Here is a 13832-nt window from a genome sequence, read left to right on the forward strand (position 1 = left end):
ATTGACTTTTGAGATTTTTGTGTAAAATTCTCAGATTTTCCACTGCAAATAGAATATGAAATCTAGTTTTGTAATTGTGTGCGAAATCTGTGCGTATAAAAAAAATAAAACAACAACAAAGGTTCAGACAAATGTCAAACAGAGGAGTGTGTGTGAAAGTGCGTGTGTTTGTATGCGTGAATCTTGATAAAAATCCAGAATCAGATTCTTGAATCTCAGATTCATTTTTTTGTCATTTTTTTGAATCTCAGGACGCAAATAGATCATGAAATCTGAGATTTTACCACTATTTCCCCTCTTTACCCCCCCTTTCAGCTGTCAGATTCACAATTCTCATTCTGAGATTCGTCAATAGAAAACGACATTACAAAACCAGTCAGAGAAAGTTCAAGACAGAAACTCAACGAGACAAACGAAGCTCTTGGAGAAACTTCTGTAGTACTATCGAATGTACAAACCATTCGGCGAGACTAAGGAAAATACTCTCCAAGACGAATACTTCTATAGGGTCCCTAAAAGGGCCTGATAAATAATCGATGGGCTGAATCCTGTTAAGACAGTCTAAAACTCCTGGTGCAAGCCCACTTCCCAGGTTGTAATTCTGAATTCGAAAATGATTCTACAAACTCTTTGCACTCAATATGTGAAATTCCCAGAGAAATTATTACGAAAGAAACATTGATCTGGGCCATCAACTCCTTCTCTCCTTATAAATCTCCAGGCCTAGACGACGTCTTCCCCTTGATGCTGCAAAAAAGTAGTGAATTCATTATTCCATACCTGATCACAATATTCCAAAATAGCCTACAATTGGGATATGTCCCTTAAACATGGCGTGAAGTCAAAGTTGTCTTTATACCAAAAGCTGGTTACACAGAACCCAAAGTCTTCACACCTATCAGTCTAACTTCTTTTACACTCAAAACACTTGAAAGATTAATCGATATACATATCCGCATTTATTTAAGACCGGATGCTATATCACCCTTTCAGCATGCATACACAAAAGGTAGAAGTGTAGAGACAGCTTTACACTTTGCAGTCAGAACAATAGAAAAGTCACTTGTGGTTAAAGAATATACCCTCGCAGCATTTCTAGACATAGAAGGAGCATTCAATAATGTTCATAATAGTGCAATTGAAAAAGCATTCACTGATCTTAAAATAGAAGACACGGTCATAAAATGGATCGTGTGCATGTTGAAAAACAGACAAATCAATAGTGAATTAGGTGGGTCACATATAAAAATGTACGTATTTACAGGAACCCCACAAGGTGGTATTCTATCACCTCTTCTTTGGATTTTGGTGATGAATGAGATTCTCATCAAACTGAATAACAGCGGTGTCAGGGTTATAGCCTACGCAGACGATCTAGCTCTTCTAGTGACAGGTAAATACCTAACCACTGTAAGCGAACAATTACAAAGCGCATTATCCAAGGTCAGTAACTGGAACAGGAGATGCGGTCTTAAAGTAAACCCCCTTAAAACAGAACTGGTCCTTTTCACAAACCGAAGAAAAATTCCTCGTTTTGTAGTGCCAAAAATTGATGGCACCCCACTTAAGATTTCGGATAAAGAGAAATATCTCGGAATGATCTTGGATAAGAAACTTAACTGGGGTCCAAACTGTTGTATCTCCTCCTATACCTACCAGAGGAAATCGTCGTGCGTTGAACTCAGCACACTTCAATTGTGTTGTACTCTTTGATTGCCAATTCGATATCATATTACGGATATTGTTTTGGGTCAATCAAAGTGCAATCATACAATAGTTGAATTGTGCTGACTCTTTTAACGTGCCGACGATTATCCACTGCGAATGTTTGGGCTTGCGGTCACCAAAATGACACGACAAGATTGGTCTTGATCAAACATTCAATGAAGTCGGTCGCTTTGCTTTCTTTACAGTTAGAACACTTTAACATTGGCGCAGCCGGTAGTTAGACTATTCCTGTTAAACAAAAAAAAAAAGTGATAGAAGAAAAATGTATTCAATACTTAATATTAAACAAACACTTTTAAATGTTGCTTTAATGTATAAACTAATCTTTCTCGTGGCAAACATACCGAACGTCTCAACATCCCACACAACAACAACATCAGCTCCTTATCAAATAGAAAACATTACTTTAACTCCGGCACTATTTGAAGGCATTGGGAATGCTGTCTTTTTTAACAACAAATGGACCATATTCACGAAAATAAAACCCATGGATTTTTCTGAGGTTCTCGATTTTGTAAACAAGTGTGACGCGAAGATCAAAAAGCTGTGCGTTCCTTTACAATCAAAATTTAAAATAAATTGCAACATGAGAACGAACGAGTTGGAAGCTATCATTTACAACCTTCGGCAAAACAACATGCGACTAAAACATATGGTCTCTCACCAAAGAAATAAGAGAGCTATAGAAACAATTGGACATTTCTTCCATTGGGCTTTTGGAACTATGGACAAGGAGGATTCCGATAAGATTTATGACCATCTAAGCAACTTGGATACCAACGAAAATGAAACGCTAAATTTGATTAAGAAACAGATAACGGTGGCAAATTCCAATTTTGATAGGCTCAGTAAACCTATTAAAACACTAGCAGAAGAGGTGAAAAAAATTGGGAATAGTTTCGAAAACTTCACCACGGATATGGAAAATTTCGCGACGGCTACAATCAAAGAGTTAGCTGCGACGAAATTGAAAGTGGAGATTAACGAAATGATCTCATTAGTTACTTCTAAACTACTTGAAGTCCAAAGTCGCCAAACAACTGAGCTATCAATTTTTAACGATTTGTACCAAAATAAGCTTCATCCTTTTATTTTGGATGCAAACAATATATCATCAGTGCTGAAGAATTCTAAGTATGAAAGAATGATTCTTAATCCAGCCGCGTTGTTCCAAGTTGTTCGGCTGTTGGCCTATCCACAAGGAGACTCAATCGTTTTAAAGATTACTGTTCCGCTACCTGAAGCCACCATGTTTTCCTTGTTCAAGGTATACCCAGTGCGAACAAAACTCGACAACCATTGGGACTTGGTTTTGGACGTTAAGACTGAATACATCGCAGAAGCAGACGATCATACCTTATTTGTCACCATGTCGCGTACAGAGTTCATGCAATGTACCAGAGCCCGTTCAATTCGTCAATAACGATAAAGGTATGTCAACACCAAAAACCTATACATACCAGTGGAAGCTCCGAATGCCTAGTAGAGCTGTTGCAACATTCTGCTACCTCAAAAACGAACTGCAACTACGTCGTTTCACCAACTACAAAGGGGGTAATCACGAAGATGTCAACGAAGAACCAATGGCTTTTCAATGTAAGAGAATCGATTGCTCTCAATTTTAATTGCGATGGGGAACTGTACGCTCCAGAGCTCAAAGGATTCGGAATTCTGCACATTCTACATCCTTGCGAAATAAATACGAAGGAATTGCGTATACCATACGAGCAGGTTTGGAGTTCAAAGCTTAAGATCCATCAACCGAGAGTGAACCATTCGGATCTTATTGAACTACTAAGGGAAAGATATTCCAATCTTACAGTGAGGACCTTTTCGAAACCATTACCACTATCCTTAGGTAGTCATAGCGATATGATTGCGAGTTTGAAGGAGGGGAAGAAGTCGTTAGAAGACCTACAAGAGGAAGCAAATCAGGTCGAAAACGGAAAGCGTGTAAACAGTCAGCGATTGGAAGTCGACGCCCATCGATATTCTCTTTTGTCCATCGGTGTTCTCATATTAGCACTCGTATTGTTTAAATGGTACCTCTCAAGAAGTTCGTCTGAAAACACCGCCAACATACCGAGCCATATAACAACAAATGTAACAAACGTTGTCCCAGAAATATCCCATGCCGTCAAGATAGATGCGGTCGAGATGGATGCCCTGCCAGATCGTACAGCTGCAACGAGGAAATCGATACGAGGAGTAACGTTTGCCCGAGTTTAAAAAACTTATTTGTAATGTATAATGTAGTAAGAAAAAGAGAAAACAAAATAATTAATAAATAACAATTAAATAAAGAATTGTAAAAATGAGATCAAATAAAAAGATAAAAATCTTAAAACTGTTAATTACACTTTTATACAAATATAACGTTTTGTTCTATATACCCAAAAATATAAATAAAAACATACTGTCCATTAACTCAGAAAAATATATTGCTTACATAAAAAAAAAAGGGTTATTTATATATATAAAAGAAAAATTATAATACAATATATTAGAATGAATTAAAAACAAAAACAAAATTGAACCTATTTGTAAATATAATGCTGTTAATAATAATGTTCTTAAATAAAAATATAATAACGTTCCTAAATAAAAAAAAAAATAATAATGAAAAAATTGTAATGTAATAAAAAACAAACAAAGTAATTCTTAGAATATAAAACTATATTTGTTAAGTATTTTTAAGAAATTGTTCAATAAAAATAGTTTAATCTTGTCGATTGTCATCGGGTTGATCGTGAGTTCTTTCTCCGGGTGGGGAGGGATGTTGTATCTCCTCCTATACCTACCAGAGGAAATCGTCGTGCGTTGAACTCAGCACACTTCAATTGTGTTGTACTCTTTGATTGCCAATTCGATATCATATTACGGATATTGTTTTGGGTCAATCAAAGTGCAATCATACAATAGTTGAATTGTGCTGACTCTTTTAACGTGCCGACGATTATCCACTGCGAATGTTTGGGCTTGCGGTCACCAAAATGACACGACAAGATTGGTCTTGATCAAACATTCAATGAAGTCGGTCGCTTTGCTTTCTTTACAGTTAGAACACTTTAACAAAACATTTAAGAATGATATAAGAAAGCCACGTTTGCACTTTACTCATGTAATAGAATTCTTAGCAGAAACTGGGGACCAAATCCTAAAATAATCATGTGGATGTATACCGCTATTGTCAGATCCATTTTGACTTATCGCAGCTAAGTCTGGTGGCAAGCTCTGGAGAAATCCACGAACTTGAAGACCCTAACCAAAGTACAAAGAACAGCATGCATTAGCACTACGGGGGTGATGAGGTCCACTCCACCCGCAGGTTTGGAAGCAATCCTTAATCTCGCTCCCTTAGATCTATTTGTACAAAAATTAGCAGCAAACAGTGCCCTACGACCAGAGCCGGTTTTAGGGGGGGGGCAGCCTGGGCCGTCGCCCTGGGGCGCAAGAATTGAGGGGCGCCGCAGGCGCCCCGAACTTTTACAAAAGTTATATAAATAACGAAGTCTTCCAATCGATGTTTTATTTTTTTTTACGTTCACAAAGGCGCCCCAATTTGTTTCTATTTTACATTTTCAACGGCGCTCGTATTGTTTGTCCTAAACTTTTTGAAGAATGAAGGCGCCCCCCAAATTTTGGGTTAATTTATTTGGCTTCCGGAAGGACAATGGTGTCCAAAATCTTCGTTCATCTTTGAAGAACAAGGCGCCCCAATTTCTTTTGAAAGACTAAAGCAATCCTAATATTCCTCCTACCAATTTAATTTTTGCAAAGGTGCCCCTATAATAATGAATAAGGAAAGAGAAGGGAGACGGACAGAATCCCGAAATTAAAAATCCAGAAAGCCCATAATCCAGAAAACCCTATCCCCCCTCCAGGGCACTCTAAGTCATTTCAATTAACTGTGAAAAAAATCAGAGTTTCTCGGGTTTTCATTTTACATCGAACACCTCAGAGCTTTAGTTTCATCAGCGAACATCGAACACAGAGGAAATAACTCTGGTTGAAAAAGGAGCTACAAAAAACGATTGCAACGAATTCGGAGCGACCCAGAGTGCCCTAGAGCTCACAACGAACAAACCTTATACTTATAAAGGTATGTTGTTTTCAATTGGCAGTCCGGAAGCGCCTGGAATCATTAAGAAGCGTGCTGCAAGTTTTTTATTCTCCTAGTGAAAAAACAAAAACAAAATATTTGATTTTTCACCAATACAGATATTAATTTTTAGAATTGGGTGGAAGCGATTCAAAGTTTTTTATTGGATTTCAGAATGAGTGAATCATTGAGTGATTCCAATCGAAAACGACATTAATGTACCTAGTTGAAAAAGTTTTTGAAAAAATATTGTTCAAATAAAACCAACTGTACCTAATCTTTAAATGTGTTTAAACAAAAAAGTCAGAGATAAAGGTAGTCTTGTCAATTGAGCCTAAATGACATGAATAATAATTTTTTTTTTTAAGTTAACCTTTTTAAGTTAATACACTGCACATTTTTAATAAATGCATTAACAAGTATATGAGAGGTAAGACATAATCTGCTATTGCTTTTTTTCGTGATTTTAAAAAATTGTTTTTAGATGAATTTTTTTTTAGAGGCGCCACTTGCAATCTTGCCCAGGGGCGCCGGTAGTGCTTAAACCGGCACTGCCTACGACTCAGTCAAACCAACATTTGGAATACTAGTCAAAACGGCCATACTACGATCCTTTCTAACTACGTTGGCAACAACGTAAGTACAGATTACATGACCCCTTACTTAGACTTCAACAAGTCTTTTAATGTCAGTTTCCCTAAAAGACAAGATTGGGAAAACAGTGTACCTTTCTCAAATGAGTCGACTATCGCCATTTTTACTGATGGCTCGAAAATGAACACTGGGGTTGGTGTAGGTTTCTACTCAGAAAACCTCAACCTTGCCAGTTCTTTCAGACTCCCCAAATACAGCAGTGTCTTCCAAGCCGAGATATTGGCAGTGGAAAATGCTGCTAAACAAATATATATGATGGGGATATTACCTGCTGACATCACCTTTTTCATTAGCCAAGCGACAATAAAAGCGATTTCTGCCACCTTAATCAAGTCAAAGCTTGTTTCTTGCTGTCGCGAAGAGCTTAGGGTTCTTGGTATGCAGCATAATGTAAGACTCTGCTGGGTTCCCGGCCACAGTGATGTGTTCGGCAACGAAAAAGCGGATGAGCTTGCAAGGGAAGTCTCAGTTCTTGATCCCTCTCTCATAGACCATAACATCAGAATCCCACAATGTGAAATAAAACGAAATATCGTCAACAATATTTTACAAAAAACCAATGAAAGATGGAACCTCCTAGATACCTGCGGTCACACCAGGAAACTATGGCCGAATTTCGACGAGAAAAAATCAAATAAGATCTTACTACTTAGTAAACCTTCCTTAAGATCCCTAATTGGCGTCTTAACGGGACATAACCTACTAGGATACCACAAAAAGAAAATAGGGCTTAGTACGGATGATCTATGCAGAGACTGCGGCAATGAGGACGAACAGGAAAACACTGTTCACTTCCTCTGTTACTGCCCAGCACTCTGTCGCACTAGGAAAAAATTCTTAGGAAACTACTTTTTTAATGAATTAGAAGAACTATCGAAACTCTCAGGCAATAGCCTACTGAACTTTGTCAAGTTCTCCAAATGGCTCGAACAACCATAGCATTCATAGGTTAACACTTTTTCATGAAGTTACAATACTTCAGGGTATCACAAGGAATCTAAATTCATCCAAGTGTGACGGTAACAAATTCAACTGTCAGCCCATAAAACCTAACCTAACCTATCCTACCTTCAAAGTGGGCTGCAAATGCTACTGCTTTTTCCTGAAATGTTGTTGCTTCTCCATTGTTGGTAATAATAACTTCCGGCATTGGTGACTGCTGACAATTCGGTTGATATTCTTTAAGGCATCAGGTCCGGGCTTTATTGACTGCAGTCTCTTCTGGAACTGTGTGTTGTTGAAGTGTTGAATGGAGTTACGGAGCATGATGTAAGCCGAGGTAAATGACATTGTAAAATGTGCAGAAATAAACCTCGAATTAAATCACCGGAACAAAAACATTGCCATTATGTCTGATAGTCAAGCCTGCCCTAAAAGCACTTAAATCCTACGAAATTAACTCCAAGCTAGTATTGGAGTGTATAGGTAAACTTAACGAACTTTGCAAAATACCTGGGCACGTTGGTGTCCAAGGGAACGAGGAGTCGGACTCTTTAGCAAAAATGGGTGCAAGTCCCCTTTAATGGGACCCGAAACGTATTGCGGAATAGGAGAAAATGTTATTAAAAATAAAAGTCCCTCAAGCAGCCAACCCTCAAAACATAAATAAAAAAAATATTCAAGGTAAGGTACATATAAGGCGTAAAACTTGGAAGTGGTTGTTTTCATTGTTCAAACTGTTGATGTTGTTTCGATCACGTTCGATCATTTCGAGTATAGTCTAGTTAAGTGTTTTTCAAAGTGTGGGTCGCAACCCCCTGGGGGGTCACGTAAAGTTCCTAAGGGGGTCGCGGCCGCAAGCCAAATATTGATACAAAAAAATAAATAATGCTAAATAAAAACAAAAGACAAAAAAAACTTCTCAGTGCGACGAATGTGTTTGTATGTGTTTTTAATAAATAATGTTGAAATTTTGGATTGATCTTTGATACTTAAACGAATTAATCGAAGGGTACTAACCACCGCAAAGCTTCGTTTGCCAGCCCAGAATACTATCCATTCTTAGCATGCCACCTGCAGCTAAATCTAAAAGGATTTTTTTCAGTTTTACAGACAATAGATTAGCAAGTTCGAATTATTCAAAAAAGGATTTAAATTCCATCTCAGTTCCATTTTATCTTTCAGAGTCTTGAAATTAACTTGTTTCATTTTCAAATTTAATAAACTCTGTATTTTGAGAGGAATATGGTAGCTAACAAAAATTGATTCGCAGGGTAAAGAATTTGTTTGCTTGTAGAGGCACGGACCATAACCGATGTTTTCCGAGAAATCCTCTGATTTTGTCTTTTGCAGTTATAATGTTTTTCTCTCTTCTATGGCTCTTATTAAGGATGCATTTAATTCTGCATGCAGTGTCTTCGATACAAGAACTTGTCGATGAAGAAAGCATTGTGTTTATGAAGTGTTTGGCATTTTGAGTTTAAATTTTGTAATTAGTCCTTTTTGTTGCCAGTCAAAGCTTTGCCATCATTGCCACAAAAAGCAAAACAGTTTGTCCAATCCATTTCGTATTTTTTTAAAATATGTGGTACAAACACTGGCCATTAGTGTTAGCAGGAAGAGCTTTAAAAAATAAATTATCAAACACGGGAAAAAATCTGGAGTTTTGAACGGGTACATTGAATACATGACACATTATAGTGTAAGGAGGTCGTCAAAATATTTATCCTCTCACGGGGGTCCCGAACTCAAAAAGTTTGAAAAACACTGGTCTAGTGCCTATGAACAGTCGATCTGCTTACGAGTAATTTGGTTCATGGGTATTGAGGATCGAGTATTATACTCATGAGTTCAAACAATTTGTATGGTTTGAATTGTGAGTTCTTTTTTTGTTTATGAGTAGTATGATTTACGAGTATAGAGAGAAAACAATCGAGCACGAACGATCATTTTAAAAAACTGAAATTTTTCGAACATACTCATTTTGTTCTTTGGTCACTATCACTACTACTAGGTCGAAGAGGAAAAATTTCACTCTATGAAAATACCCCAAATACTTAATTTCCTGAAAGGAATTAGGTTAGAGGAGGAGCTATAAAATCATAGAGGAAGGAATACCTAGAGAACCGAGTCGGGGGTACGAGTAAAACACCCGCAAATTTCATTTGAGGTGAATAGAAGAGAACTCCCTTATTTTACTATTTTTTCCTATCCATGAATACGTGTGAGTTGTGGATGGCGAAAAAAAGATGGCGGTTGTACCTAAAAAAAAAAAACAAAATCGACGGCTGACAGTTCTCATTTTCTGATTTTTACTTTGGTTGCAAAATTTAAGTTTTTTCGAGTTTTCACGGTAAATTCTTTTATATAAAAGGTGAAAAAGATTTGTGAAAATAAAATCAATTATACTAAAGAATTCTCAAAATTCAAAAACGTGGAGTAACGAAAAATTGCCAACAAGGCCAACAGGAAGCTATTGAATGATGTCAAGGCAATGTGAAGTCGTCAGGATTTGTTGGATCCTATATTTTCTGATATGAAATTAGAAACGAAGTACTTTGGTGTGAAATTCACTGCGACGAAAACATGCTTATCAGGGGGCCAATTCTGGTTCTGTGAACACGTGAATCGAAAAAAAAACTTTCATTTTCGCTTTCACACATTCTTTTCACTTTTTCGATTCATTTGAAATGAAAAAGCGATTCTCGTCCTGCGAATGAAAACATCGTGTTGAATTCAAAAACTTTCACATTGGTGAATATTTTTTTCTACTGGGATTGTGATTTTGAACTGTTTCAAATGTCAAAACGAAAAATAATATTTTTAAATTCTTGTTTCAATTTGGTTGTTATTTCTTAACATTTATTAAAATGCCTTCAATTTATATAAGACTTCTAATTCAAACAAATCGGAGGAATACGCAAAGGTTCGATACATAAATATGTGCTATATTATCATATAAATAGATTTACTCTCTTTTAGAAATAACATGAGAATAATCAGAAGAAATTTAAGAGACAACGAAAATCCTTTCGAGATGATAACGGAGGAACATTTCATACAACTATACCGCTTTCCAAAACATTTATGCAGAGTTCTAATAGATGAAATAATCCCATTTCTTGAATCATCATCAAGGATACATGCACTTCCAGCGCACACTAAAGTGCTATGTGCATTGCGTTTTTTTGCTCAAGGATCCTTCCAGCGAGCTGTTGGTCAGGATTACTTATCTTCATTATCTCAAACATCAGTTTCTAGATGCATTACAGAGGTTGCAATTGCATTAAATTGCATTGCAAACCGACACGTAAAATTCCCAAGAGCTGCGCAATTTTTGGAGATAAAAAGGAAGTTTTTTGACATAGCAGGTTTCCCGGGTGTTATAGGGTTAATCGACGGTACACACATCAAAATTGCAGCACCAAGAAAAGAAATAGAACACGTTTATTACTGCAGAAAAGGTGGACATTCGAAAAATGTCCAAATCATATGTGGTGCAGATCATTTGATTTTTAGTGCTAATGCTCGATTTGGTGGAACTTCTCACGATTCCTATATTTGGAGATGTTCAAAAACAAAAACCACCTTGGAAAGGTTATATTCTTCAGGTGAAAGGAACTTTTATTTGCTAGGGGACAGTGGGTATCCTTTGCAGCCGTGGTTGATGACACCGATCCTTGAATCTAATTCAAATGGTGAAGAGGCGTTCAACAAGGCACACAAAATAACAAGGAGTATTGTCGAAAGGTGTATAGGTATTTTAAAAAGCAGATTCCGCTGCTTGGCAGCGGGAAGGGTGTTATATTACGCTCCTGGAAAAGCAGGCGTCATTATTAACGCATGTATTGTTTTACATAACATGTTAATAAAAGCAAGAATTCCCCTGAATGAAGACCTTATAATTGAAGCTGAATCTCAAGATGAAAGGGAAATAGCTATAAGGGGAAATTTTAATGTGCGCAATGTTTTAGCCGAAGCACGAAATATTCGACAGCAAATTGTACGAAATAATTTCACTAGGTAAAAATTAAAAAAAATAAAAATAAAAATTTCAAATTCAAACAAAAAATTTATCTTTTATTGCATTTAACAAATTAGCCAAAGTGTTTTGGAGGTTTTCTAAGGCTATAATCTTCCTTTCCTCTAGTTTCAACCGTTTTTCTTTTATATCTAAATTTTTTTCTTCAATTTTTAGGAGTTTATCATTTGATAAAGGTAACGATTCTCGCTTCCGCTTTTGCCTGTTTGTTACCGCAGTTACTGATGGCCTTGAAGTTACTGTTTCCGAAACACCTGCAATTGCCTGCTCTTCTTGATGGTTGCCGGTAGAAGTCGATGGTCCTACATTTTCATTTTGTTCTTCATCAAGTAAATTTTGCAATGTAGACCTTACCTATTATTTGAAAACAAAATTCATATATTAACATTTTAAAAGTTTTTGAACTGAACAATGTAATGTTCTTACGAAGTCCTCCGTTTCAATGCCTATTTCTAAAACAGGTTCATCCCCTTCAACATTTTTGTCTGTCATTATAGCAATTACCCGTTGCTCTAAGTCACTGAGCTCTTTGATTTTGGTGATTCCGTTGATCCCACTGCGGTTTTGGGCTTCTTTAATATCTGCATATTTTTTCTTGCTGTTTCTTCTACACAAAAAATGTAAAATTCATTCAAATGACCACAAAACCAGCTCAGTTACTTACTTTAAGTCGCCCCAAGTCTTCCTCCACTGTTCATAGGTTTTGTTAGCTCCCCCCAAAGCATTGAGATCATTTGCCAATGATTTCCAGGTATTGTCCCTTTGACGAGCTCCATCTACCGAAACAAATCTATGAAAATCATTAAAACGCGATATCATTTTTTAAAATAATTTTCTTACTTGTCGTGTGCAATTTCCACATTTTGTTCCAAAAAACTTATTAAAAAATCTTTTTGGGCTTGCGTGACGCTCTTTCCTTTATTTTTTTTCAAAAAATTATCCATTTAAAATGTTTAAAAGTTTCGATTTCAAACATTCACAATCGAATAATTTAGTGAAAGAAAAATAATCATATGAATATTTTTGATGTTTGTTTTCATTTTTTCACAGAACGAGAATCAAATTTATAAATGAACAAGTGAAAAGCTTTTCGATTCACTTATTCATAGAACCAGAATTGGCCCCCAGGAGTAAATTGTCAACAAGGTACATGTAAAAACTCAGACCTAGAATTCATATTCATCTTACTAATCAATTTATTATAGCTCATTCAATTTCTAACTACAATTGTACCACCATCAAGGAGCAATACAAGTGTTAAACGTCATATGCAATTAATGATCAACGAGACCCTGGAACAGGCTAAACTTTGGAAGTCAAGTGGATCTGGATAAGAGTGTGTACGTGTAATTCATGAACTTTGCGAAGAATATTTTTCTCAAAGATATTGGAAATTGAAATTTTTGATATCTCAAAATCTTAGTGGTCAACATAACTATGTAATGGATTATTTAAGCAAATTCAAGTTGGCGCTTCTGATTTGGATTAAAGAAGCAACATACATGTTACGAACAAAATATATATTTCGGATTAAACATCAAAAAGAAGGGTTGGTGATGAATGACCAAAACCCATAATCCCAAAGAGAAAATCCCCAAAGCCAAAATCCCCAAGACAGACCTGGGTATAGACAAAATCTCCAGGAAAAAATCTCCAAAAAAAAAAATCTCCGAGCGAAAATCCCAAAATTTCAGATGAGCAAGTTGTGTATCAAGCAATCAAATCGCGCGCGCGATTTGATTGCTTGATACACAACTTGCGCATCTTCATTTTGCAAAGACATATTTTTACTCATATTTAATTGTAATCGCGCGCGCGATTTGATTGCTTGATACACAACTTGCGCATCTTCATTTTGCAAAGACATATTTTTACTCATATTTAATTGTAAGCTGTGATAACTTGCCTCAAAAGATTATGCTTAGTTCTACTTGCTGTATCCTTCCAGTATATAAGAATCATTGTTAAGGCACACGAATGGTAGGTAAAAAAACGAAGGTTTCAGTCACGGTTGTTTACATAATTTATTTTTTCTGTTCCATTTTAAAAAAGGAACCTTTATGATTTTAAAATTGTCGTGTTTAGTTCTGATTTAACTTTAACTTACAGTGCTTTTTATCATTCAATAACGTTTTTGTTTTTGCTTATTGGAGATTTTTGGGGATTTGGAGAAAATGGGAGAAAAAATTATTTATTGGAGATTTTGTCCATTGGATGCCTTTCCCCATGGAGATTTTGTCCATGGGGTCAAAAATTTTCTGGAGATTTTATCCGATTGAGATTTTTTTTTGGAGATAGTGTAGGTTTCCCCAAAAAGAATTCATTGAAAATTAGTTTTTGAAACTATCACGTTCTGCATTTTGGGTA

At 36.2% G+C, this 13832-nt stretch overlaps 2 protein-coding genes across 2 annotated transcripts; one reads left to right on the forward strand and one right to left on the reverse strand.

The window, feature by feature from the left end:
* Nucleotides 1-8350: 8350 nt before the first annotated feature.
* LOC129906992 (putative nuclease HARBI1) lies at nucleotides 8351-11408 on the forward strand (the record flags this gene model as incomplete). Its single annotated transcript, XM_055983009.1, has 2 exons — nucleotides 8351-10349; nucleotides 10406-11408. Coding segments are annotated over exons 1-2 (1059 nt in total), but the record flags the coding sequence as incomplete, so codon positions are not given.
* Nucleotides 11409-11461: 53 nt separating this feature from the next.
* LOC129905231 (uncharacterized) lies at nucleotides 11462-12409 on the reverse strand. The gene is made up of 4 exons (XM_055980677.1): nucleotides 12306-12409; nucleotides 12130-12255; nucleotides 11892-12072; nucleotides 11462-11819 (listed from the first exon to the last, which is right to left on the reverse strand). Exons 1-4 carry the CDS (start codon nucleotides 12407-12409, stop codon nucleotides 11484-11486), a joined length of 747 nt encoding a protein of 248 aa, XP_055836652.1. The 3' UTR covers nucleotides 11462-11483.
* Nucleotides 12410-13832: the final 1423 nt, after the last annotated feature.

Source organism: Episyrphus balteatus, chromosome 1 (assembly GCF_945859705.1).
Source record: "Episyrphus balteatus chromosome 1, idEpiBalt1.1, whole genome shotgun sequence".
NCBI classification, from domain to species: Eukaryota; Metazoa; Arthropoda; class Insecta; order Diptera; family Syrphidae; genus Episyrphus; species Episyrphus balteatus.